Source organism: Amblyomma mixtum, chromosome 4 (assembly GCF_055824585.1).
Source record: "Amblyomma mixtum isolate Tamu chromosome 4, ASM5582458v1, whole genome shotgun sequence".
NCBI classification, from domain to species: domain Eukaryota; kingdom Metazoa; phylum Arthropoda; class Arachnida; order Ixodida; family Ixodidae; genus Amblyomma; species Amblyomma mixtum.
Window position 1 is genome coordinate 105898410 of NC_143015.1, and position 27101 is coordinate 105925510.

Here is a 27101-nt window from a genome sequence, read left to right on the forward strand (position 1 = left end):
GTACAGTACTGACAATGCTGCGCTATGCTTAAATAAAGGCAAACCATTAGGGCCTCACGTAGACACAACACACTAGGCAGATAAAGGCAACAGAATATAAAATGTAGCTACAGAATGGGCATAGCAATGGAGTGCTTAGGGGGAAGTTTTGCACCACTGCCTTTTTGAATGTCCAATGTTAGCCGAAACCTATGTAGAGCCGGCCAAATCTTTAGCTAGCTTGCGCGATGACTGCTTTTTCTGTGCTCCTGCACTTTGCGACGAAGCAAACTTGCGGAAAGCTCAATACTAAGCACGGGCTCAGTTAGCCTGTGCTTAGATTTGATATTTTCCCAACTTTTCTCTGTCATAAGCTCCAGGAGCAGGGAATACGCGGCTGTCACGCACGCCAGCTAAAGATTTGGCTGGCTGTACCTCTGCCGGTTCCTATTACACAAATGCAGAGTAGTGCTGCAATCTGACTTAAACAGCATCAATCAATAATCAGTTCTGCTGCATTTGTACACAAGCAAATGCTGACCCAGCTTCACAAACAAGAAAAAAAAACCAGAAGCAAGTTTTACCAGAAGCAAGTTTTGGCCAACTGCTCAATATAAAGCTGAATGCACGATGATGAGGTTATCGGAAAGGAAATAGTTTGGTGGTAAGGCAGACCTAATTCAACATCCACATAGGCATGACATCCAAGTAGCCATCAAGCAGCGAAGAGGCGACACACCCCAACCATAAACAGACTTCATACGGCAGTAGCAAAGGAGCGTCAATCTGCATTCTTGCGGCACACATTCAAAATGCTCACCGAACAGGCATTCTCGCACCAGAAATCCAACCACTTCGCCCAGATGAGTGCCCGCGTGCTACCCACTCCGCAGCGAGACTTCTCTGCCACGATGACCGGCAGAGATAACCCAACTTAGTATCGCACATCCCAGCATGCCTGTGACAACACGTGCGCTTCCACTTGCAACCAGTGGTCTTTGACACAGCGGTTTTGTCTCCATTTGTTGACGCACAAGAAAAGATTCACATCAACCTATCTGTCCATGCAGAGTATGCAGAATACAGTGTAGCAGGACCAAAGCACTAGAGCAACACTTCCCGCTCTTCACAGAAACCGCGTCACAATCCGACCTGTACCGCCAGGGCCTTTTACACCCTACCAACGGCGGCACAGATATGCACTCCCTCCCACCTCTTGCTACAGATAAAGAGGAGGCTCGGAGAGATTAGAATCCTACATATCCACTTCATATCGCAATGCTAAGAGGGCCAAGAATGCTATCAGGCACAGAGAACGTCAGACAAAAGAGCGTCTTGAGAGAACGCATCAGTTCCCTGTTTGCAATGTGAGAAAACGGTACACTGCACCATGTCGGACTCACCGAACCCCGAGACCGCCAAGCAGTCGAGGCGGCCCGACCTGCACCTCAAAATCACTCCGCCAACACCGAGCTTCTCAGCATCAAAGGTACTGAGCCACTCAGCTTTTGAGAAGCTCCTTATGAACACCACACAAATACTCGTTTTAATGCCACTAGTACTCCAAATGACCAACGTGCCAGAAGTAATCTTTGCGTGGCGAAGTCCGACAGTCATTTCGTCAGTTCAGCACAGCAGTCTGCTCGTAACAGACCATTGACAGCGCAACTGTGTCAGGCGTGACAACTTAGAAGCCTCGATAAGCCCAAGTTAAGCAACATAACGAGTCCGTTGCTTGATTCACGCCTTTATACCTGTCAGCAGCAGCTAGTGAGGTCGAAAAGGCAGCTGCCAGTTCCTGTCAGTCGAGGGTAACAAACGCGGACACTTTGGCCGCCGAAAAACAAACCAGCGGCTAACGATACAGGTGCGAATCGGGGCAGCCGAGTTCCTCGAGCGAGGCTGTTATGAGTGGAGCTAGGGACTAGCGCTAAGTCATGCAGACAATGCCGAACTGCTATGCTAGAAGCGCCTTCGACGAAAGAGCGTGTCAACTGTTTTGAGGTCCCCTAGGCCAGCCAAATGCGGCTCGGCCCTAACGAGTTGGCAGCGCTTAATGACAACGACGCAGAAAGCCCCGTCAAGGCGGAGAGACAAGCTTTGGCTCCCCGTCAAGTCGAACGCTCAGCAGAGTTGACTGAGTGACTTCGCGCAGGCTCCCTACCTGCGTACTACACGGGCCCAGGTAAGAGCTGCTGCGGAAGAAATCTGGCAGGAGCGAGGCGACGCAGTTGCGCTTAAAAGGTCTGGCACAATGCGGTTAAAAGCGCAGCAAGCTCGGCGTGAGAACTGTTCTTTTGTTTTGTTTTTCGCTTTCGTATCGTCGTGTGTGTGCGGTGGCGTTGAACTGCCGGAGACGGCGGTAGAACGCGCGGGATTGGCTTTGCCGGAATCATTCCGCGAGTTGGGATACACTACGTGAAAATTATGGAACTTGATTAAACTTTGCCGTGACTTTTAACCAGCACGGAGGGAGAATTAGCAGCATCAACAACAAAAAATTCCTTCCCAGAGTAACCGGCGATGCCACATTTTTTCGCCCTTAGGCTTAGGGTTGGCTCCAGTGAGTCACGAAAAACGGTCAGCGTTCAGGGTAATACGTCAGTCGCGAGAAAGTCGTTCGAAATACAAGACGGCAACAGTGAATTTCGGTAACAGCTCGGTGAACACGAACAATTTGTTTCGAACGCACTTACTCCCAAGGAGTAGGGGTCGGTCCTTGCTCGAACGCTTGTACCGCGGCCATCAGGAACACGACAACGCTTTTCCGGAAGACCTAGCCTGAGAAAACATTAAATACGACAAACGAGAAGAAACACCAAACGCTGGATTAAACGCGAAAAGAAACGCCGCTAGTAAAGCGCAAATTAATCTCCGAACAAGTAGAACGAACGAAGCACGTCAATGAGATCGCAGGTCGCGAGACGGCTTTCCACGCATGCGTAGTTTTCTGTTTGCGCATTCACGTTCGTGCATCCGCAACAAAAAATAGATTCACGTCGCGAAGCCTGCAGTACTTTTATTAAAATTTGAATACTACTGTTTTATTTTAAGTAGAGAGTAACAATGTTTTGTGCTGCTTCAGGTAATTAAATTACTTGGGTAGACAAAGGTACATGACGGTCGGCCCAAAATACTAGCGCGGAGGAACACGCGAAAACACTGGCAGACGACGACGGAACGAGGGGGCGCACGCAAGTCCAAGATGGCGTCCACTCAAGAGGAAGAGCAGAGCTTGCGCGAATGCGAGCTTTACGTGCAGAGGCACAACATTCAGAAGCTCCTGAAGGATTGCATCGTTCAGCTATGCGTGAGCAGGCCAGACAACCCGATTTCTTTCCTGCGGGACTACTTCGCACGCCTGGAAAAGGTAAAAAAAAAAAAGGACCGTGCATTCCCCCCCTACCCCCTTTCGACTCGATTCGAAAGCAACGCGACAACTGCGCGATCGGACGGGCCCCGAAATCTCGGCCGAGTGCCGGTGTTTTTCTTACGTCGACGAGCTTCGGGAAGCTTTGGGGGCCCGACGAGGTCGGTCCGTTTTTGCCAGCTTGCTAGGCTGTGGTCGGGGCTGGCAAACGTCTGCCCCAGCGGTGCTGTTAGCTGCGAGACGCTTTCTAGGCCTTTCAAATCCCCTCTTGCCTTCGCTTGTTCCGCGGTAGCGCGCGATCGGAACAAGAGGCAAAAATACTCATCGGGCGAAATGAGTGCTGTTGTTGGCTGCGATTTCTGCGGCCGGTTTAAGCCCTCGGAGGTGTAGGCTAGTCCCTCGCGTGTGCCGTACTACTGCGCTACGCCGGTGAAGACATGGGTCTGTCGCGGTTCCGGAGCGCGAGGAATTCCGAGTGCCGAGAGGAGACGTATAAATAGTAGGAGGGTTCCCGCGTTCGTTCAGCGCCGCTGGTCGAGGGCGAGGTTGTTGTCGCTCTAAAATATGTTTACCGCACGCCACCACGCTTCTCCGTGGTCGACCGACGGAGGTGGTAGTCGTAAAAATAGGATGGGCGAAAAATTTTCGCCCAGAACAAGGCGTCTCCCAACGACGGTAAAACGCCGCCGCGAGACCGAGCAGGGCGCGCAGACTAGAAGGGGCTGAGTATGGGAATTATCAGCGAACTTTTGAATGCTGTAAATAATTAAAGCACGTCTAGGCGTGAGAAAAATGCAAGGCTCTTACTTAGCTCCATGTATGGCGCGTGATAGCCAGAGTCGGTTATGTACCGTAAAACCCGACATAATTCGAAACGCCAGCTGGTAAACAAACAAACAAAAAGCGTCAAAGTTTGCGTAAACGCGAAGCTTAGCGCAATCTGGCGCATTAGGACGGCGGGTGTAGTACCACGGAAAGAAACGAAACTAGTGGTTTCGGTTTCTCCTATGGTCTCTGCGCTGAACGAAGTCGGAATCGTGGCTTCGCGTTCAATGCACAGAATGAGAAAAGTGAAAAAATAAAGCAGTCTGCTACGTGGCGGCCGAAATCTTTCGAATCCTGAGCCGCGATCGCGAAATTCGTTCAGAAGTGCCTATTCCGAGGCGCATATGTCGAAAGAAGGTCGGGTGTTCTTTTTAAGTGAAGAAATTGCGAAGAAATCTGTGCCTACTTTCTCGCAGCATTATTCTTTTAACCTCACAGGCGTATAATTGACAGCAAAAACTAATTAAATTGATGGTAAAAGTGGTTTTGTGTGCCCTCTCACGAGGCTGCTTCAAGTAAAGTTGTGTGCCTGTGGTAAGGCATAATTACTAATAGTATAATTGTAAATGAATTTGTACTAGATGTGTGTTACAGTGCTGGCAGTTGCTTTGTCAAGGCAACACTGTGTGAAGCATTCTTGGATATCTTTGTGACATTGTACTGGATCACTGTGGTGATGGCTAGAAACATTTATAGGTGCTTATATGATGACTGGATGCAGTTACTCTTGCGTTACGTGTATTATGCAAAAAATCCCAGAAGTTGTCTGTAATAGTGGCTGTACTCTGCCTGTTTGCTCCAAATTTGTAGGGAAGAAATTGTGTGCAGAGACATTTTTACAGGCATGAGCAGTTGCTGAGCATCAGGGGGTGCTTTATGTTCAGGCAGGATATGCGCTCTTATTAGGTACATCTGTTAACATCTGTTAGCTTCTACACTACACATTTGTGTTTTTACTGTATCTAGAAGTAGGACAACCTCGTTTTGGTGTGCCAAACAGATTTGTACAGATAATATTGTCGTGTGAAAATAATAAACATCTTTTCGTGCAAAGGGAAACACAGCAAATCTGCCTTTTGCTGCTCCACAAACATCAACACACCCGCAAAGAGCCATAGAACCAATTTTTACTAAAACCAAAATTCAATGGCCTTTGCCCTCAGTGTTCCTTTAAAGTGACGCTGACAGTTCTGCAACAAAGTTGCTGCATGGTTAATTCTGAATTGGTGCGTCATGCTTCACAATCCTTGCTCAGTTATAATCCAGAGCAATACTTGCTACATTTCTGATCAGCATTTGTGACATGAATTGTTAAAAAACAGAGAGCATTGACTATGCTGAGACGGTTTTCACTAACAAATGCCAACGAAGAAGAGACAGCAGTGGAAAACAATTGACAGTGGCATTTACCTTTCCTTTAATCATTCGTATCTGCCAGTAGTACCCATGAATATCTTTTTTTGATGTGGAACAAGAGCATGCACTTTCAGAGGGAACATAATATATGTACAATTAGTATTCACTAGGGGTTCCAATGGGCCAGGTTGATTATACCTCCTCGCTTGTTCTGTGTCCTTATATTGACAAAACCGATTCATTGTAAGCCTGCCTTGACAAAGGGAATACCATTCCCATAACTGTTGGCAAAATAAACCTTGAAAGGGAACAGTTGTGTTTGTCATAATGCTGTACATTATATATATATATATATATATATATATATATATATATATATATATATATTATAACAATATTATACGCACATACATACATACATACATACATACAAACGCAACTGCTCCTTTTGTGTGTGTGTGTGTGTGTGTGTGTGTGTGTGTGTGTGTGTGTGTAAAACAGTGGAAGAAACACATAATAATCATGATCTCTGATGTGCATTATGCATTTATGTTTTCTAATAAATAATAATGGAAGACCTCCAGAAAGTCTGGCATAGCATGTGCATTCGTTATCTCGAGTCTTGTTTTGTTCTTACATGTCATAATGCTTATCATGCACTCGCTATCCCCCTTTTTACCAAGTAAAATAGGTTTTCTCTGATAGTGTGCACTTAATAGGTGATAAAACGTTGCATTGCATGTAGAACCTCTAAGCTCATAACAGTACGATAACTGCAAGCTTGCATCTTTCATAGTTTGATTGAGTTAAAGTACTTCACTTGCTCAATGTAGCTTTTTTTTTTCGCTTGCCTAAGAGGGATCCTGTATACATTCTGCAGTGAGCGGAACGCCACAGGTTCAGGAGTGGCTGAAAGAAAAGAGAACAGGATACCTCAGACTTACATGGCTTCCTGTTAGATCACTTGGCCTACGGCACAGGATTGTCAGGCACAGTTCTGGTTCAGCGAAACGCGTGGTGAGAATTGAAGATGAAAAAAACAAAAAGAGAGAAAAGGACAGGGTGCAAACCATTGGTACCTTACCGCCATGCCGCCAACACAGTTGCCTCTTGGTGCGCCGGCTCGGTGCCATCGCGAGGAACAGGCGGCCGTTTATCGGGTTGCACGACTCTGTCCTCCTCCTCCTCCTGTCTGCTCTCTCCCCTTCTTTCTCTCTCGTCCTCTTGTCGGACGTATGTCACAGAGTGGAGGGTCGCCCCCCTCAAAAATACACGGGAGCTGGTAACGTGTGCAGTGTCGGGCTCGTCGGGAAGGCAGGGTTCGAGGGGGGGGGGGGGGGGGGGTAGCAGTGGCATTTGTGGGACGCTGCCAAGAGAGAGAGATGCCTGGCGCTTTCTTATTTGAGGTCGCCCGTGGCGGGGGTGGTGGCAGCCCGACTCTGCGGAGAGGTGCGTCCTCCATTTTTGCCCGCAAAGACCGCATAACGCGTCCATTTCTGGGGTCCCCAGGTGGTGGTGGCTCGGAGTGCACAGCGAGGTTGGGGGACGCCTTGTACGCTTTTGCATGGTGCTCGTGCACCCTCTGTTGTGGATTTCTCGTGTGAACGTCGCTGCTGTGGCCGTGCATGTGCCGTTGAAGAAGAGCTGAGAAGTGGTAACAGGCCTTCGTGCATGACCTCGGGGCTCTGCTTCTGTGTTGCAATTGCAAATACCGTTGGAGTGTGGTGTGGCGTGACACAAAGCACCACTTGTGCTCGCTGTTAGCTGTGTACGGAAGGTTCCCTGGCCCGGTGCCCACCCTTCAAGTGTGTCACTGCTTGGCAAGCTGAACATTGAATTTCGGCAGTGAGTACCTGGCATCTGGGCTTTTTGTTTGTGGGTGTGCCTCGTGTACCTTGTGTGGGTACCAGCCTCCCTCGCTGTGTGCCAAATTGTGCATCACTTGGGATACCCCTGTGGAATACAATCGTTCAGCGCCATTACGCAGCCAAGACTGTGCGGAGGGGGCCTATCTTTGAGAGGATTTCTCGCCCGACACCAGCCAGCCACCACCACGATCTTGTGCTGTTGCTCGGATACTTCGGGTGGAGGAATACTTTACTGGGAGCTACCGGATACTACTATCACAATCTATCTGTGCAACTGGTGTGCTCACATCTGTAGCTTGTGTATCGTTTTTCCATTTATCTCCTCATCCGTAGTTTAATACAACTCAAGAGCAAAATTGCAAATTCCCCTCAAGTGAGGCCAAGCAACCAGTAGTGTCGACGTCTTGTCACAATTCCATAGTCAACTGCCTTGCATTTGCAAGGCGGTTGACTGTGGAATTGTGACAAGAGGTAAGATGCATGCGATACCATGCTAGCGGGTACAAAGGCAGTTGACCACAATGTTATGATAGTAGGTCAGCGCCATTAGTTGGGGGCGACGTCCTCTGAGAGGAATTTTTATCCAGCTGTAGTTGTATCTGAACTAAAGTTGCATTTCTGCAAGAGCTTGCACCTTTGCTCATTCTGGAGGATCGCTCTTGCACAGCTTGGCAGTAGGTTTGGTTTTTGGAAACATTGGGTTTGTGCTGTATCTTGTGTGTCATAAGTGTGTCATAAGTGTATCATAGGTGTAAGTGCTGTGTCGTGAACGCAGGAGGCGGCCACAAGAGCCAAGCAGCAGCAGCTCTCGCCCATGGCGACCACACCACCATGCGAAGAAAAAGAGGATGAGCTTTCGCCGTTGCCCGTGCCTCCCCAGCGGAGCCGGCGCGGAGCGGTCAGTGCGGAAACCTACTCTGAGGAGGATGCCACGTCTTACGTCAAAAAGGTCGGTGCCATCATTGTTGCCACCGCTTCCGTCTTGAGCAGCCAGAGTGCATTTTCTAATAATTGTGCATTGGGGCTATCTTGACTGGGCCGAGAAAGTTGGTTGTAGATGCAGCTTGGAGACCGCTAGTGACGTCGGTGAGCCATCAGTGGCCTTGCTGGACTTATCACGTTCAGTTAAGACTTAGTTCACTCTGAAGAATGATGATACAGGAGGCTAGTCTGACTGTCAGTTGTGCATTCCATCATATAGCATCCTTTCTTCAGCCACCTGAGAAACAAAGTTTTAAGGGTGATGGATCTGGGGGATACCGGCCACCAGCATATGTAGGTAGCATCCAGCCTCGTGGTCATTCTGCTATTCATTTCTTGCTGACTTAGTGTGGTTAGCTGATAACATTGATAGCATCACTGTTCATGTTTTTGCTTGTGGGTGTATGCTTGCCACCCACCTTGTAGTACACCTTACACAAGAAGGAAGATACTGTTGACTGCAGCAGCTGTACTGTTCCATGCCTGATTCTGGTGTGAAGGGTTTTTTGCTTGAAATCGTAGTGGTTGATTCCTGATAGCGTTTTCCAGAGTGCTGAAGGAAGGATATCTTTGTGCTTGAATTTCGTTGCGTACTCAACAGTCTAAGCGCCTAGAAGTGATTAGATTAGATATCCAAGGCTTGCTTGTAGCTTCAAACAATTAAATACTGCTCTACATTGTACAGCATTTCATTGTAGCTACATTTAATGGATGTTGACTTGATTGTCTGGCATTCAGTTCGTTTGCCAAAAACAAAAACAAAGGAGACGTTAGAATGAGAGGGAACTTTAATGTTGGAAACAGTGCAAAAGTCAGTTATTGTAGAACATGTCCTTGGCCTACTACGGCGGCACGCAGGAGTGCCATGCTTTGTATGTGGTGATGTTTTCAACGGCTCTTCGTTAATTTGGTAGGCAGTAGTGCAGCCCTAATCTCCACTAGAATCTATTGCTTTGCTCAGGGGTGTTTGAAGGTAACGCTAGCAGTATGCTCAACTCCTAACTTCCAATAGCATCATAGGGAACAGAGTTTAACATCCGGTTACTGCTTTAACATGTTGTGTACTGTGTGTAGTACATTGAAAGCATTGAAAGAGAGGCTGTGACTGTGGCGACCTTGTTTAAAAAAGCTCATAATCAATGCCATTGCTGTGCACTGCAGGCCGGCTTTTAGCGTGGCACAGTTGTGCTGATTATGTAAAAAAGTGGTGTCACTGTACGGTGGGGAGATTTGTGCTGATGTGATTGCGACACCTGACAGATGGTGCCCAAGGATTACAAGACCATGGCAGCACTGTCGAAGGCCATCGAGAAGAATGTCCTGTTTTCACACTTGGACGACAACGAGCGGAGGTGAGCTGGGTGCTACTTGAACTAGTAATGGTTTGGTTTGGTTTATGGGGTTTAACGTCCCAAAGCGACTGAGGCTATGAGAGACGCCGTAGTGGAGGGCTCCGGAAATTTCGACCACCTGGGGTTCTTTAACGTGCACTGACATCGCACAGTACACGGGCCTCCAGAATTTCTCCTCCAAAGAAATTCTGCCGCCGCGGCCGGGATCGAACCCGCGTCTTTTGGGTCAGCAGCCGAGCACCATAACCACTGAGCCACCGCGGCGGCCGAACTAGTAATGACAAGGAAGTTTTGTGTTCTTAAAAAAAAATTGGTGGATGGGCTGACTTTTCACTTCCTTCATGCGCTCACATCATTAGTGCCACAATTGCCTCTCCGAGCGGTGACAAATAGCTGCATATCTCCCGTGTTACAATAGCCAGTTGCTTGGTATGGCCTCCCGGTAAATCTCTTCAGCCGTGAACCAGTTGCTCGAATGCATCTCCCATGTGTCAGCATACGGATTGTGTTTATTTTTCTGATAATGCAAATTTTGGGTGAAACAGATATCTTCTGTGAGATTTGTATCATTAGTCTTGCACTGTACTGCTGAAAGTAGCGCACGAGATTTGTGTTTGTCTGCGAATGGAGATAGACTGCTTTTCTGCAGCTCTACTGCCCGGGCTATGTGTTGAAAGCCAGGGTGGTATTATGTTTAGTGTCCTCTAAGCCATAACCCACCCCCTTTTTTTGACATGTGTGCCTTCTTGCAGCGACATCTTCGATGCCATGTTCCCCGTGGTTCACAAAGCTGGCGAGGTGATCATCCAGCAGGGGGACGAGGGCGACAACTTCTACGTCCTCGACCAGGGGGAAGTGGATGTGAGTGGGAAAGCTTTACCTCCCTTTAAGGGGGGAAGAGGGTCTTAGAAATAAATTTTTGTTAATGAAGTCACAACTATGAAATCTTCAGGGAACATGCATTTTTGCGTGCTGATTCCAAGTATGTAATTTAATTTTACGTACAGCAAGTCCTTGTGCACTTATGCAATATGTTGGGTAACTTTTGCAGAGCGAGTGAAATAAATTCTACAGCAGGGAATTTGCTAGAACGCATGCCATTGGCCTCTCTTGACATCAAGCTATGCAACAAGGGTAAAATTATCATCCTGCCTGTTATAGAAGATGAGTTATAGGATTCTGAAATCATCAGTTTCCTCCGGTTTGTGAAGTGGCAAATTCAAAACCCTGTAACTCAACTTCTATGACAGGCAGGATAATAATTTTGCCCTTATTGCATAGCTTGATGTCAAGACAAGCCAATGGCATGCGTCCTAGCCAGTTTCCTGCAGCAAAATTTATTGAAAGCTCTCGGCAAAAAGTTACCCAACATATTGCATAAGTGCACAAGGTCTTGCTTTACATAAAATTAAATTACATATTTGGAATCTGCACGCAGAAATACGTTTCTTGAAGACTCCATTACTGTGACTTCATTAACAAGAATTTTTTCTCGAAGACCAGCTTCCCCCCTTAAAAAAAAAAAAAAATTTAGTGTGATTTGTTATCCTTACATCCATTAAACAAGCAGCATGACCCGTCCAACTGCTGTGTTGCAGTTTAGCTAACTTTCAACTAAACCTCCGAAGACATTGTCTCCTCACTTCATTCTCTCTTCTACATCTTCCTTACACATGCAGCTGATGCAGGAGACCTCGATGTCATGTTGTGTAAACGTCGCTTCAACCTTTCTTTCTCTGCAATGAAACCTTGCGAATGAGTTGAGTAAAGAGGTGGAAGGACTTGTTGAGTAGTACAGTCAAACCTTGTTATAAAGAGCACGAATGCTACGAATTATTGGTTGGAACTAGTGGTAAATTATTGGAGTTGAGGAAGTATCAAACAGTTCCTAAATACAATCCTAAATACAAATATTTTTAACAAACACATACAATTCTTACTTCATATATCGAACGCGATTTGCCATAAAGCGGACATATCGAATTGCCGAGTGCCAAATGCGCCCGCTCGGATGGCAGGTGGCAGGCTTTTCCTCACTACACAAGTGATTGGTAATGGTACGGAAGTATTCACGCAATGGTTCACGCTTCATCTTCCACTTGCCAACAGCGCCACGGAAAAAAATTACGAGGAACTTTAGCGGCTAAAGTGGTGAAAGGCGAAAGCCTGAGTTCTGCATTCTGCTTCGCGATTGTTCACCTCACATTCTGTTGGTGCATTAATTAACTGCCAATTAATGATGCTTAAGCTTCGCCTTTAGGAGTGGAACGTGACAGCGTGTTGTAGCGCTGCCACGGAGTCCAAGGAACGCCACCACCCGTTCGATGCGTTGCCCTTTGAATGTAACGCTTTTTGAGGAAAGGTTCTACGCCTTGCTCGTCGGTAAATTGGTTTGTGAGGAAAGGAAATGTATCTGTCCCTCATATCTCGGTGGACACCTAAACCTGGCTGTAACGGGAAGGGAGGAAGATGAGAGTGAAGGAAGACACCGTATTCACTAGACGCGCCTTTGTTCATTTCAAACCATCGAGCTGGCATGGCGGAGTGGTTAGCATGCTCGTCTCGCACTCCGAAGACCGGGGTTCGATTCCCGAGCTCGGCCAATTTCCTACTGGGTTTTATTTATTTATCTGGTCTTACTAGAAAGGTTAATTAGGTTAATTGGTGAAGTAAGTCCCACTAACTTGGAGCATCACTATATGATCCCTTCAATTGGTTGCATGGTTAGTAGCCAAAGTACAATTGGCCCTGTTTGAAATCGCGCACTGTGACGTCACGACCGTTTCGACCAATTGAAAAGTGTGTTCTGTCCACAACTTCTGCTTACAACGATGAGGCATTAAAGGCTTCCGCCTTAATATAGCGGCGTGAACAGTTGTTGGCCAGGCGGTGGCCACCAGTCTGCGCCTCTTGCACCCATCGATGGTGGCCCAGAACCAGCGTCCTTGCAGTAGCCATCCCATGTCCACGTCGAGTTTCCTGGAGGTGGCAAGAACTGCCTTAGCTTTCGTAAAGGCATCTTTCACGCAATACCGCTGTGTGATTCGGGGAAGCCACCCCGGCTGATGTTTGACCTGCTGCCGCTTCGTGCTAGCGGTGCTGTGTGGGGAAGCTAACCCAACAGGCTATTGGTGCCCGGGATTTTTGCAGCTTCCGCAATTGGCGCAAGCAGTTTCGAAATGGTGCTAAAACTGCAGAAAATGTCTCTCCAAGTTGCCATTTTTTCATCAACTAAACTGTTCTCCTGCATGAGATTTTGGCGAAATTTTTAATTTCAAATTTCAGCTATATTGAGCCTGTAGTTTGATGGAATTGACAGTGGGCAACTTGCACTGGCTTTCAGAGGCAAAAAAAATCTCCAAGCTGTTGTGGTCATTCGAAAGTGCTTAGTACATGCAGTTTTATCTCTGTTAGTTGCCAGCTAACTACTCAATTAGATTGCAGCAGTTGGCTTTCAGAAAATCATCGCAGTTTCTGAAACTGTTTGTGCAATAGTTAAGACATCACAGCTCCCACTTTCATGGGGTATTTTCCAAGGTGTTTGCTACAACTTAAAAAAAAAAAAAGAAAAAGTAATTTCATTCGTGATTTGACGTGGGAGTGCTTTGTTACGAGCATCTGATGTACACCTGCAAGTTAGCTCGATCATACAGAGTGCACTCTATGTAGCATCCCTGCATTGCTATGGTTTCAATTCTTTAATTATGTGAGCTAGAAACTTGTCGCACCTGAACAGAAATTATTTTTTAATTGATGGACGTATATCAAGGCTGGAGCGTGATCGACTCATTTGGTCCTCACCCTCGTATCTTTCACTCCAGGTGTACGTTAACGGACAGCACGTCACCACGATCGCGGAGAACGGCAGCTTTGGAGAGCTGGCCCTCATCTACGGAACACCTCGGGCAGCCACAGTCAAGGTATGTTGCACAGTTTCATTGGAACAGTAGGCAGGGTCTGTATGGCGTCTTGAAGGCCTTGAATACCCGGTATGCGGGATAAAAGTGCTTTTCAGAGGCCCTGAAAACTCCTTGAAGTTATGAAAAGAGAGAATAATCCTCGTGCTCATTCAGAAGCCGAAAAGGAATTGCGTTTTCTCCTTTTGAATCGTGGTGGTTTCAAAATCCACCTTGGTGACGATTTTTAGAAGATGTGGCGCCATCTGAGGAGCATGCAAAGATTCGTTTCGTAGCCAGAAAGCTGGTTGGAAACAAATGCACGGGGCTGCCACTGTGCTTGCAGGTGTCGCCATCTGTCATTCGCTCCTGTTACCAGCACGAACTGCGCATGAGCATTACAAGCTGGCAGTTTGTTGAATGTTTGTTTTCAACGGATTTTTTGAAAATCATTGAAGAGTGATGGAGGGCAAAGGTAGACAGCGCACATGAGTAGAGTGGTTGTGCAAAAAGAAAAAAAAGCGCAGACAAAAAAAAAACGCAAAAAACGCACGTTGAAGCAGGAAGTGTATATATAGGTGTGTGTAGGAGACTACAAAGAAAGGGAAGGAATCAGTTCCAGGTGCTGTCATATTAAATATGTTCATGCCATGAATGGACTCATTTCTCATGACCTCTCTTTGAACGAGTTCTCGTTAAGCTGTCCTTCGAGTTGTCTTGTGCTACGTTTGAAATCCTCGAGAAGGCACGGAATTTGGCGCTGAAAAATTATCTGAGAACCCTGAATGGCACGGCTCTTTATGCTCTTTTGCCAAATGGATCACGTATAATTCTCCACTTGCAAAATAAACGGGCCATTATTGAGCACTAACTTCTAGGGAGCTCAGTTAAAGAGTTCATTAGCGTGTGCACATTTTATTCTTGTTTCTACCTTTTTGTGCATGGTATGGGGAGTAGGTGATGGGATATTTTCAGTACTCCGGTTAACGGGTTGTTTGTTTTACTGTCGAGAAAATGTTCATTAGGTGACTGATAGAAATTTTTTCTGTGCGAATGTGCTGCATCTGCATGACCGCTTAGAACTTTGTGTTATGTCATTGCTGCAGGCCAAAACGGACGTCAAGCTTTGGGCCATCGATCGGGATACGTACAGAAGAATCTTGATGGTGAGTAGTTTGGTGAAAAATAGTGCTACAAGTGTCTTACCATTTGGGTCGTCATGTGTGAAGTCGTGATGAATGACCTTGTGCCGCGCAGGGAAGCACCATCCGCAAGCGCAAGATGTACGAAGAATTTCTTAGCAAAGTCTCCATTTTGGGTGAGTGGGATTCGGATTTAAGCTTTGCGTGCTTTGATACAACAAGGAAAAGTTTTTTTTTTTCTTATCATATTGGTTGTGCCTTGTCAACACATTGGAGCTTATGCTCATGACACGTGGGCACTTTTAGTCGCCAACTGAGTCGATGCTCTTCAACTCTCTTGAACTCGGAGGAGTTGTGATATTGCTACCAGTTAATCGGAACACCACTGACAGGTTCAGTAATCCCCCTCGAAGTATTCATGGCACCTCCATCGATTCTAATGTTTTTTGTGCTTGTAATGAAATTACTTTGTTTCTATGTAAAACAGGCTGCAGCTTTAGTTCAGAAGGTTAAAAAAATGTGGTGCTTGTTTCTGCAAAGTAGGTTTCTTGTCGCTTCCTAAATTAACACTGCCTTTTTTGGCATTCTCTATTTGGACTCGTGCACGTTTCAGCAGGCAGGTGCCGAGTTTTCGTGCAACTCTAGCAGCGTTGGAAACGTGCTGGCTTCAGCGTGGTTGTAATTGGGACATTTTTATATCTACGCCACAGCCTAGTCTTACAAGTTGAATAACCTTGGTTTCAAAGTGTTCTGATGGAGCGCCACACATGACTGTATGCCCTAAGTTCCACACTACTCCCTCTAATTCAAGGAGCATTGACTCAGTAGCTGCTGGAGTTGCCTTTGTAGTGGCACTTCACTAGTTAATTAGCTGTTGAGCTGCTAGACTGTTGGTTGAAGGGCTTCCAGAATTCTGTCGTGATACCGACATTAGGTAGGGCTACTGTGGAATCTTGTCAAGTCACACATTATTTGAACTTGCAGTTTATTCCAACTAACGATTTGATTGCATCAAGTGTTTCATTTAAAAGGCTCCTGTTAATTTCCTCAGCTGGACTTTCACTTGGCCGTGCTGGTCTTCTGAACTGAACTTTTGTAAGCTAAAAAAGCAAAAGAAAAAATTAAATACTTGTATCTTTGCCCCTGGCTGTTCTCACTTTGTACTGGACACAGATCTCTGAGGCTAGGTTATGCTGCCATTAGTTTCCTAACGGCCTTCTTAGTTTCCTAATGGTCTTCTTTGGGATTGACATCACGAGTGTGAGTCGAGTGGTGGTGGCAGCAGCATTCAATTTTAAAGCCCGGTTTTCTCGGCAATGAATGCGCCTTCCGCTGCTGAGCAAACGCCGAGACAGTCGGTTGTCACCGAGAACAAAAATTGGATGGAATTGTCCTTGGTGGCCCTTTTATGTGGAGAGCGCAGGAGAGGTGTCTTTTGCGATGTCGTCACACGCAAGTGCAACATTTATTCTTTCTCTATGCTCTTTGCTTGGCAGAGAGCCTGGACAAGTGGGAGAGACTGACGGTGGCCGATGCGCTTGAGCCCGTCACGTTCAACGATGGCGACATCATCGTGGAGCAGGGCATGCCGGGCGACGACTTCTTCATCATCGAGGAGGTGAGGGGGGCAGTGTCCAGTGCAGGGGTGAGCGTCGCGCTCATCCTTGACATTCTAGCACGTAAGGCAAGACTTTCTAACCGCATCAACATGCTTCCCAGCTTGGTTTTGTTCAATTTCTGGGATGTGGAGATTGCTGTGAATGGCTGAGGGGAAATTGCGGGATGTTTTCACCTGTAGATGGATCATAGAGAATCGTAGGCATGGTTCTGTAGTGCTGTGCAGATGTCACAGGTCTCTGTGTTGCTGAGAAAGTATGGGCTTCTTTGCCCACATGGTGGCATGGGGATAACTGATCTGCTGTCATGGAAGTTCTGCAGAGACTGCATGAGTGCTAGTCTGTTGTAATTTGATTTGCTAGCACTTTGCAATCTGTCATAGAGATGTCATTGTTCCTTCTGCAAAGTATGGGCTTCTTTGCCCTCATGGTGACATAGGGATGATTGATCTGCTGTCATGAAAGCTCTGCACAGACTGCATTAGTGCTAGTCTATCGTAATTTGATTAGCTAGCTCTTTGCAGTCTGTCATAGAGATGTCAGTATTCCTTCTGCGTTTTGATGCAAAATGGAGCACCACTTTGAGGGCAGTGGTTGAAAATTCTAATACTAATGTTTTCAGCCTCTCATGTTTCATGTCAATGGGTTAAATGTTCTTTTCCAGCGAACTGATCTGACAGCGTGGTGAAATCATGTTAATGGCACTCTTGTCGTTATCTGACCAGTTAACAGGTTTTAGTGGCTTAGCTCAGAAGTTGTGTCGTGTTTTCTTCTGGCTTGTGGCCCTTTCAGGCATTGCAAGGGGTTTGGTGACACGTGCGTAACACGTACTGCTTCTTTGTGCATTGGTTACAGTACAGGATGGCATTGTTTTTCATCTGCAGGGTTCGGCCTCAGTCCTGCAGAGACGTTCCGAGAACGAGCCCCAGGAAGAAGTTGGCAGGCTGGGCCCTTCGGATTACTTTGGTACGAAACGCACGCTTATCGCACATGGAGGCTTGCTCTATGGTGGCGGCCTGCAGTTAACACTTTGTGCTGAAGAGTTGCAGCCCTGTAATTGCAGTGCGTACCGCTCGTGATGTGGAGTGTAGAAACGAGAATGAAATTAGACGCATTGCTGACACAACTGCGGAAGCGGCCTTTTTCTAAACATTTATCAAAGCCAGCTGTTAAAAATGTAAGAGGCCTGCTGACTCTAACAGCAAAGCAGCCTAAAATTTTTCTAGTAGTTATACAGTCTAGCCCGGTTATAACGAAGTCGGCGGGAATCGGAAATCACTTCGCTATATCCGCTATTTCGTTATATACGGACTACGAAAAAAAATGCTAACATCGGCATACCGATTTATTGCCGCTGAAAGAAGTCGTCCAGCGTCCCCTACAACGCATACAACATCCATACAACAGCATACAACGATCCGCGATAACGATAAAAATGAGCCACGCTTCCAACATGCACAATGCTGCCGCGCTTTCTCCCTGCCTTGCGCACCGCGGCACCGACATTAAACAAAGCGCACGCTGCCACACCTCCTGCAGACTGCAGTCCAGCCGTGGCGCCAACTGCCTGGGAGAAATAGAGAACCGCGATTGGCCAAGACGGCCGCTCTCTGCGATGTCATCAAAAAAAAAAAAATCGTCTCTGTTCTTTTTTACATTTTTCCCCTGCGCGGCGTGCTCTACCGCTCTATGCCGTGACGCCGTTCAAGGACGGCGCAACACGAGACCGGCGTGCCATGTGATGCAGTGAAGCAACCTTTCGCTCCGCAGGAGAGCAGACGACGCCACGAAAGGACGCCGTCAGCCGAATTTTGCTCTTATTTTCGCGGAAAAAATCGCCTCAAGGACGCAAAAATGTGCTGATTGGCAGATTGTTTTTCGGTTGGTATTAAATCTCTTCGTTATATCCGCTGACATGCACTTATTTACTTCGTTAAAACCGGACTCAAAATGTACTAAAAATGCAAAAATGGGAATGGGAAATTGAAATCCCTTCGTTATAACCGCTATTTCGCTATAAGTGGCTTCGTTATAAACGGGCTAGACTGTACTGCATTGGCAGATGATGGAGCAGTTTTGAATTTTACTCTTGATTTACCCTATTTGTGTGCAGTTTTATTGCCCCGAGACATTCAGAAATCGCCGAAATTAGCTGAATTTAGTTACTCTCTATAACAATGTGCAAGTTTTCTTACATTTTTGCAATGAAGGGACCATTGTGATTTGTAACTTTTATCACAACTTGTTTCCTGTGTTTTCATATCATAACTTCTGTCCTGCATAAGTTCCTAACTTCTCTCCTGCGTTTTCAATGTGTGGGCATTGCTGGGTTAATTCAAAATGCTTTTGTCTGTAAAGAGCAAAAGAAGAACCACGGTAAGGCTTCCATTGGTGGAGTTAGTTCGTTTCATACATTCAATTCCAAGAAATGAGATTTACACATAAATGATCACTTTTTTCTTTTTCTTTTACTTTATCTAAAAGCTGAAAAAACAAATTTTCAGCCTGAAAAAAGCCTTCCAGAATGTATACTGCCATCTGTCGTTTGAGCTGAAAACTGGGTTGGACAAGCTGTGCTGGCTGTAAACCGATGACGAGCTGGACTTGTCTTATGCCAAAAATGACTGTTTGCTTGTGATGAACCTGGCTCGTCAATGTCCATTAGGGGGTTAAAGGGCAACTTCGGAGGATTTTGCATTGGCATTTTGAGTTGACTGTCACATTAAGTTTCTTCGGCCTGCCTGTTTTATTTTCCGTGAATTGTTTTTCAAAGTATCAAGAAAAAAAATTGTAAAATGGCAAAAACGAGGAACCAAAACTGGGTGCCAACCAAAGTATATTACTTCGTGGACACTGTCACAAAATCTCTCATGTGCGTTTTGATTGGCTAAACCAGGCTGTGACAGATTCAGTCATGAATTGTCTGAAATGACCAAAAAAAAAAAAGCACTAAATTTTTTCCTTCACTGAAGCAGAGTGAATATTGACGGGCATACAACTCGTGACATCATACATGCACGGTTGCCCGTTGAAATTGCACCAGTTTTGACGACAAAATGTGCCCTCCTTTATTTGGAACTGATCATACTGTAATTGGTTATAACAGATTGTCATTATGCAGGAGGTCATTGATGACTGAATTCGGGTATTTTTTAAGGGTCTGTATGCATGCTCCTTTTTGTTTACATGTTGGGCAGAAAGGGGTGGAGGCCAAGATACACGAGGTTTCTCAGCGCCCATTTAAAAGCCGTTGGGGTTCCGTGTGGCCTCGAAGATTGAGGACCTCCGAAGTTGAGAACGGAAGTTCATACAGTAGTGCGCAGCTAGCACATGCATTGTGGAAATTGGTGGAAAAAATTTGTTGCATTACTCGACTTTTTCAGACTCTGACCTGGGGTGCATTGTTGTATCTTCTAATCTTCTAGTGGACAAGCAGCAACATTAATAGCTGCAAAGGGCTGAATGAGACTTGTGCTGATTTGACGCCCGGTTTCAGTCTCTCACTTTTTTCAATGTGCAGGCATGAAAATTTGGTGTCTATGCCCCATCATCCAACCGCAGTGCATCCTAGTGCTTTGTGTGCTAATGGGTTACCTCGCGACATTTCCCGTGCAGGTGAAATTGCGTTGCTGCTGGACCGGCCGCGGGCGGCCACAGTGGTGTCACGCGGTCCCCTGAAGTGCGTCAAGCTGGACCGGTCCCGCTTCGAGCGGGTGCTGGGTCCCTGTGCCGAGATCCTCAAGCGCAACATGACACACTACAACAGCCTCATCTCCCTCTCAGTCTAGAAGGGAGAACCGGTCAGTGGCTGCACCTTGAACCAGTCGCGACTTGTGCGGGAGCTAAGTTGCCACAAAGTTGAGCTGCATTTTACTGCTGCAGCAGTTTGGGGTGCATTTCCCGTTTCTGCGGCGTCGACGGTGGCGTAATGCGGGGGAGTGCGAGGAAAAAAAAAACTGTGCTGAATCACTGTTCTGTGGCGCCCTCTATGGGCAGTGGCGCGAACTATCGCTTGCGCTGTTCACGCCTCTGAGCAGAGAGGGCGACACTGTGTAGCATGTTGAAAGGTGCATTCACCACCGCAAACTGCTGTTGCAGAATATTGCATTACGTAGGCATGGTAACCATCGTCCAATGTTTTCACTAAACGTTGATTCCAAGAGAAGGCAAGCGTAACAGGGGATGGCAGAAAGTTAGGTGGGCGGATGAGAGTAAGAAGTTTGCGGGGACACGGTGGCCGCAACTGGCAAAGGACAGGGCTAATTGGAGAGACATGGGAGAGGCCTTTGCCCTGCAGTGGGCGTGGTCAGGCTGATGATGATGATAATTGGACTATGTGTTAAAGAATATAGTTGTTTTATATCACCAGTTTGAGGCCTTTGCCCTGCAGTGGGCGTGGTCAGGCTGATGATGATGATAATTGGACTATGTGTTAAAGAATATAGTTGTTTTATATCACCAGTTTGTGTTGCTTTGTGAGGCCTCACATCTCCCTTCGCCTGTTCTTTTGCAGGAATGCGGAGACTCTTAAACGGGGGGAAAAAAAAAGGAAGAGACCGATAGCAAGCGGCATCGCAGAAGAACGGAAGTTGCCAACCAGTTTTTTCTCACTTTTGCAAATGGCTTATAAGCACCAGACACACAGCGCGTGCCTCCCCCCCTTTCATTCCTGCCCCCCCCCCCCAAATTGTCTGCAGAATCCCATTATGCCTGCTCCTTTCCTCTGTGGCCTGCCTTAAAAACGGGAAATTCTCGCCTCAATGTGTCGTCAAGTGCCGCGGTGACAAGCGTGGGACGATGTCCCGGAATTTTTTTTCTGCATGCTCCTCTGCGTCGTCTCAGATGCACCTTGATGGGCCAGGGCAGATGGAGTGGGACAGCGCATCCTCAAAGCAGCAAGGACGACACCCGATTCTCATTCTGGTAGCAGTATTGTGCACTTGTCCGGGCGAAATATGCTGTCGTAGCGGATTCTACCATGTCGGCTCCGATAGGACATCGCCGGATGTTCGGCGGACAAGTTGTGGAGGATAGCTTAGCCCGTCGCTGGGACATCCGTCTTGAGCTGCTTCGCAATGTCGTTAATGCAGGATTGCGTGTTGTCTCTGCGACAGCTTCAGCCCACAGGAGCTTATCTTTGGTTCTGTGGCCATCCCCCTTACTTTGTCGTTTTCTGTTTTTATTTTGTGCAGGATAGGCCTTCCTGAGCACGGGGGGGAAAAAAAAAACCGTCGCGGTTAAAGCAGAGTACGTCTCACAAGTTACTCTGCGATTGCGGCGCGTCCTCTCGTTTTCGGTTGCTTTTCTGACTTCCGCCTCTCTGTCCACTCCGGCATCGCTGCTTTGTTTACCTGTACATAGGACTAGTTTCTGTAAATGTTTCAGAAGCAGGCTCGGAAGCTTCGCTTGGCCCCAGTGTCTCGAAGCGGTGCGTCCGCTTTGAGGAGCGGATGGACGAGCGCCATTTTATGATTAGCTTTGTGTGTTCTTGTTTTTTGTGAACCCGTCTCTGTCTCTCTCTCGTGTGTAGAGAGCATGACTGACTGTTTTGCCAAGTTTATTTAGCACCCCCCTTCGCCCCCGTTCGCACACCGTCGTCAGCTGCGGCAGCCAGCCACCAGCCTTTTTCTGCGCATTTCCGTCGCTCCTCCGCGGCGGCAGAGGCCAGTTGTGTTTTAGATTCCATTCTAGTGACTCTAGTCATGGTTGTCCCTTCTCGTGTAGTGTTGTGGTCGGCACACAGCGGCATCGCCGGTTAAGGATCGGCCTCGAGTCAGGCACAGGGATCGTGCGATGAGGAACGCGTCGGGCGCGGTGGTTTCCTCCGGTACCGGCGCGCGCGGCGGAGGTTTGTGTCGCCCCCTTCGGTCGGGCCCCTCTGCATGGCAGCTCGTTTGTAGAGCGGCGTCGCCGGTGACATCATCGTGGCTGTGTTAACGTGCCTAGCTGCTTGCACTAAAGGCTCAATCAAACCAGGCGTAGTGGTGTGTTCCGACGCACCGAAATTTTGTGTGCAAGTTAACCGTGTCTAGAGTTTTAGTCGCACACTGTGTGAAAGAAGTGTCTTTTTTTTGGAGTGATTTTCTTTTTATTTTGTTAGCTCTCGAGCTTTCTTCTTTTGTACCTTTTTGTGATGGTCACCCCGTTTGCGGGAAGCGCGGTCAGAGCAAACGTGTTACCCTCGAGATGCAACGTTTTTAGCACGCATGGCATTGTATTGAAAAGATGTAAGCTTTCATAGCGCAGATGCAACTTGTGTAGTACTCTCGGGAATCTACGCCGTGGAAGGCAGGCCGCCGTCATTGGATAAAGGACGATACTAGCCGGTGTCCTTTGAGTAATGCAGCGTGCACGGCTCGTGTCCTTTTCGCTAGGTGTTGCGATGTCCTTGGTATTTTCAGGGTAGCATGGCCATGCATTATCTCGTGTGCATTGTCGTAAAGACACTCCCCCCCGCCCCATTTATTACCCTCGAATTTGTTGCCACAAGTAGCAGTAAGGACCGTTGCCACTTACTTCACGAGTGGTATGCCTTCCACCGTCTCTGCTGATGCAAGGTGTCCCCGGTACTTAAAAAAGAGTCGTCATGGCATTAAAATTGTCGGTACACGACGGTCCGGGCTGCCAGGTTAGCCAAGATCGGCACGCGTATGCCAAGGACATCAAAGTGTCGTCCCCTTTGCTGGCTTATGCTGGTCTTGATATAAAAGAAACTTGACGTTTGGCCGTTTTGTGGCGAAAGCAGTAGGGACGTCTTCACTGTTTGGCGAGTGGCTCCTCCCGTTGTGTTTTTGTTCCGTTCTGAGCAGCGCACATATTGAGGGATTTATACGGCGCGATCTCCGTCTCGCTCGTGCGTTTCCGATAGCGGCGCATTTCTAACGAGCCGACGGTTCTCCGAGGCTGGATTTGTAATTTGTACTGTTTGTGCGTGCGTCCACAATGGGAGTGGATTCCGTATGGCCTGTGTTTAGTGTTTTGCAGCCCGTGGAACGCGTGGCTAATGCTGAATAGCGTCGCTTTGCGTGTACGGCCATGGTGCGACACTGCAAGCCAAGAACTGGCAGCTATAAATGCGAATCTTTGTCTGACCAGTCATGCATTCGATAGCTTTTGCACTGAATTTGTGTTCAGAGACTGCTCTACTTGTTCCTAGTCTTCCCTATTTCTAATACTAAAAGCTTTGTTGTTTTTCTCGAGAGATTGGTTCCAAATTACTGCTGCCGCCGTACCGTCAAAGTGCCATGCATTCCACCGGCTGCAAGATCAGCACACGTGCTCTTATTGGCGCCTGATCATTTACCAAGATTTCTGTCTGGAACGGCGTGGTGTTTTATCGTTGAACAGTGTGCTTGGCCTCCCACGTTTTGCTATGTTTTGTGTGTAAAGAAGTAGGCCTTGCTTTCTTTTTTTCTTTTTGCTTTGCCCCGTTGCAAATCCCATCCCCCCTACACCCGACCTGTTTGTTGCAAAGCCCGTGAACAGCTTCTTGGACAAATGTTCGGAGACAAGCAGAACATTTTTGTTGTTAGAGTAAAGAAACAAAAGTGGTATCAATAAAAAAAATTGTTTGTGACTAATGGCTGCGGTCTTTGGAGAGAACACTGCTCATGAAGAGGCCTGTACTGACATTTCACTCTTGTATTCCTATCGGCCACCGTTGTGAATAGCAAATCATGACCACGGCGACTGCAGAGGATTGCTCGAACCTTCGATTGACTGGAATCTCAAAGGTGTCAACTTTGCAGTCCTTGTTCAATACATTTGCTATTCACAACGAGTTAAGAGCTGAAATGCAGGATGCCTCTGCAAAACGCATTTTGAAAGCAGTCTTAAGGGGGGACATTGGTCTTGAAAAGAAAATTTTATTAATTTAGTCATAGTTATGAAATTTTCAGGGTGCATGTATTTTTGTGTGCTGATTCTAGATATGTCATTTAATTTCATGTAAAACAATTCCATGAGCACTTATGCAATGTTTATGCAAGTATTTTGTGGAGAGTTTTCAAGAAAATTTGCTGCAGGAAACTCGCTGAAATGTATGCCATTGGGTTCTCTTGACACCAAGGAATACAATTAGGGTAAAATTATCATCCTGGCTCTCATAGAACTTGAGTAATAGGGTACTGAAGCTGCCACTTCACACACAGGAATACACATTTTCCTTCTCACTTCTCAAGCGACAACTTCAAAACTCTATAACTTAAGTTCTATGATAGGCAGGAAGACAATTTCACCCTTATTGTATTCCTTGGTGTCAAGAGAACCCAGTGGCATACATTTCAGCGAGTTTCCCGCAGCAAATTTTCTTCAAAACTCTCCGCAAAATACTAGCATAAAAATTGCATAAGTGCTCAAGGAATTGTTTTACATGAAATTAAATGACATATTTAGAATCAGCACACAAAAATACATACGTCCTGAAGATTTCGTAACTGTGACTTCATTAATAAAAATTTTTTTTTCGAGACCAGTGTCCCCCCTTAAGCTGGAACGCATCACTTCTGTCATGACATTATGAAGAGGAGAATCCCAAGTCCAGAACAAGATGAAATTGTAGGACAGTGATTAGGTTTGTATGTGCACCGTGTGCAGTTTTCAAAACCGTTACGGAAGGAACTTCTTTTTCTTATTAATACTACTCCTAACTAGTGTGAAAGTAAAACTCGGTGTTAGTGTTTGCAAATGGAAATGCGCTACGCGATGAGTGGCTGTACAGTAAATTTTAGCCCCAACTTCAGGCATGTGCAACACTCTAGTCGCAGCTTGAGTGGACTAGCGAACTCCAAGCAAACAAACAAAACAAAAGCATTTCAGCTGTACCAGCTACAAGAATTGTAGCACAGAGACCATGAACTAGCTTCTCGTAACGCCTCTTATATATTGCATTTTTCTTTTTCTTATGGAGATAGATTGGTATTAAGGCTGCGAGAAACTAATGCGGTGTCTTGCCATGCTCTTCAGGTGAAGGCAAATATGGTTGCAGTGAGAGCACAAAGCTTGCAGTACATGTGTGATTTGAGTATAGTATCAATTAAGGTCTTGTTATGGTAAGCCAATGCCACCAGTTGGATGTTGAGTGCGGCAACAGTTGGCATTCTTGTAAACTGCGTCACAAGTGTGTGGAAAGTCCATAATTCCATAATGTCCATAATTCCATAATTTCGAGGAAAGTGTCCATAATTCAAGTCATCCACATTAATGGGGGGTCATATAAACAATGCACGACTTTAGTGGCAATCAGGAACATTTTATTCAGCGTGTCCCTGGTGCGCAATACTTCTTCCATTTTAATTTTGTCCACTTGCAGTAGCACTGCAGGTCTAGTTCACATGGTCTGGGCCTGCCCTTCCTGTGATGACCCGAATATAAGTGTAGAATCCTGGGAGACCTTATTACTCAACCACGAAGCAGAAAGGCAAGGCGAAGTCATCGGTCTCGCCCTGACTGCTGCCGAGTCCCAAGGGATTTCAGCCGACGGTTAGGGGAATGAATGGGAGATTAGGCTAAAGCCTTCTCCCCCGTCATTTTTGATGGGTGCAAATAAAAGTTATTTCTCTCTCTCTTGACCTTTGTAAGCACAGTTTCACAACAGAGAAGTAAGCCATTTCAGCATTGCGGTTCAGGACACACACACGGATGATGGGCAATTCCAGACACAATTTGCGAGCACAAAAGTACTGGCTCCTACATAGTGTTAGTTTTTTTTCTTTCCGATACTACTTCTACCATACTCCTTTCCTATATTTCTTATATTTCTGCAGGCAAATCGTGATGTGTTGAAAGAACACTTGCAACTGTGTTGTTCAGGGGCTGGTTACACGCTTCAGTTGATGCTTTGACATGTCTTTACGTGTGGTCTTCATCTGCTCTGAAGAGCTAAAACAATTTCAAATTTGGGCACAGGACCCAATTTTCTTGTCAGCAATTCATGTTGTCTTTCTGTGCAGCAATTTTTTACTGTGGAAGTCCAACCCAAACCAGCAACTTATGCTGTAAACATTTACCAGACAGAGTAAAGTGGTCTCTGCCGAGGGAAAAGGACTAGTGTAACCCCTTGGGGAGCATGCATGTAGACAGTGTGCAGACGCGAAGGAACCAGTACTGCTGTAACCCAAGTGTCCACATACATTCATTTTGTGACATGTCCAGCCACTATCACATCCCGAGCTTCAGAGAGGTTGGCCTCCAGCCCAGTTTTGCTTATTGAGCTGCTTTTAACTGCTTTTAGTTCGTATTAGCAAGACAGCAGCTCTGACATGAGCTTCCTCTGCGTGTCTACGAGGCGAGCCTTGGATTTCTCACAAGCAGTCCACTACCTCCTCAGCAAGTCAACGTGCCGTTTTTTGGCTGGACTGAAGCGTATCCTGTGCAGTAACGCTTATCCTTCCTGGCCTTGTATATGCGGAGCATGTTATTTAACTGCCAACAGTGCGAACACCTCGTTCTGTCTTCCAGGAGGAACGGGCATCGGTAGTGCCTCCATACACCAGTTATGTCTATATAGCCACACTCGAGTTGCACGTCCACATGCTTTTCGCTGCGCGGTCCTCCAGCACAGAGCTTCAGTTCATGTAACTTTCCCAGTGCTGTGTTAACAACATTCCAGTCATTTGGACAACGCAGATGGCAGGGACTCGGTAGCCATGCACTGCTCACTTTGCGGTCTAGCGCAAATGTGCTCAAGCTGAACGTCCCTCCTTCAACCTGCTGGAC

The 27101-nt window shown here is 46.7% G+C and overlaps 2 protein-coding genes across 5 annotated transcripts in view; one reads left to right on the forward strand and one right to left on the reverse strand.

Annotated features, from left to right (window-relative positions):
• The window catches only part of LOC149347716 (leukocyte receptor cluster member 8-like), a 28284-nt gene extending 25347 nt beyond the window's left edge, over nt 1-2937 (reverse strand). The window contains exon 1 of the mRNA XM_089587378.1: nt 2676-2937. Within this exon, the coding sequence (XP_089443504.1) occupies nt 2676-2725 (50 nt within the window). The 5' untranslated portion in view covers nt 2726-2937. The remainder of the gene's footprint in view (nt 1-2675) is intronic.
• Pka-R1 (protein kinase, cAMP-dependent, regulatory subunit type 1) lies at nt 1296-23965 on the forward strand. 4 transcript variants are annotated; one of them, XM_089587381.1, is made up of 11 exons: nt 1296-1468; nt 8174-8347; nt 9640-9731; nt 10484-10592; nt 13553-13651; nt 14734-14793; nt 14885-14945; nt 16266-16387; nt 17270-17351; nt 20001-20185; nt 20899-23965. In XM_089587381.1, the coding sequence occupies exons 1-10, from the start codon at nt 1370-1372 to the stop codon at nt 20171-20173; spliced, it is 1071 nt and encodes a 356-aa protein (XP_089443507.1). In that variant the 5' UTR covers nt 1296-1369; the 3' UTR covers nt 20174-20185; nt 20899-23965. The 4 variants fall into 4 exon arrangements, with proteins under 4 accessions (XP_089443507.1, XP_089443506.1, XP_089443509.1 ...); XM_089587380.1 differs by lacking the exon at nt 1296-1468 and adding an exon at nt 3155-3349; XM_089587383.1 differs by lacking the exon at nt 1296-1468 and adding an exon at nt 6871-6979.
• The last annotated feature ends 3136 nt before the right edge of the window (nt 23966-27101 follow it).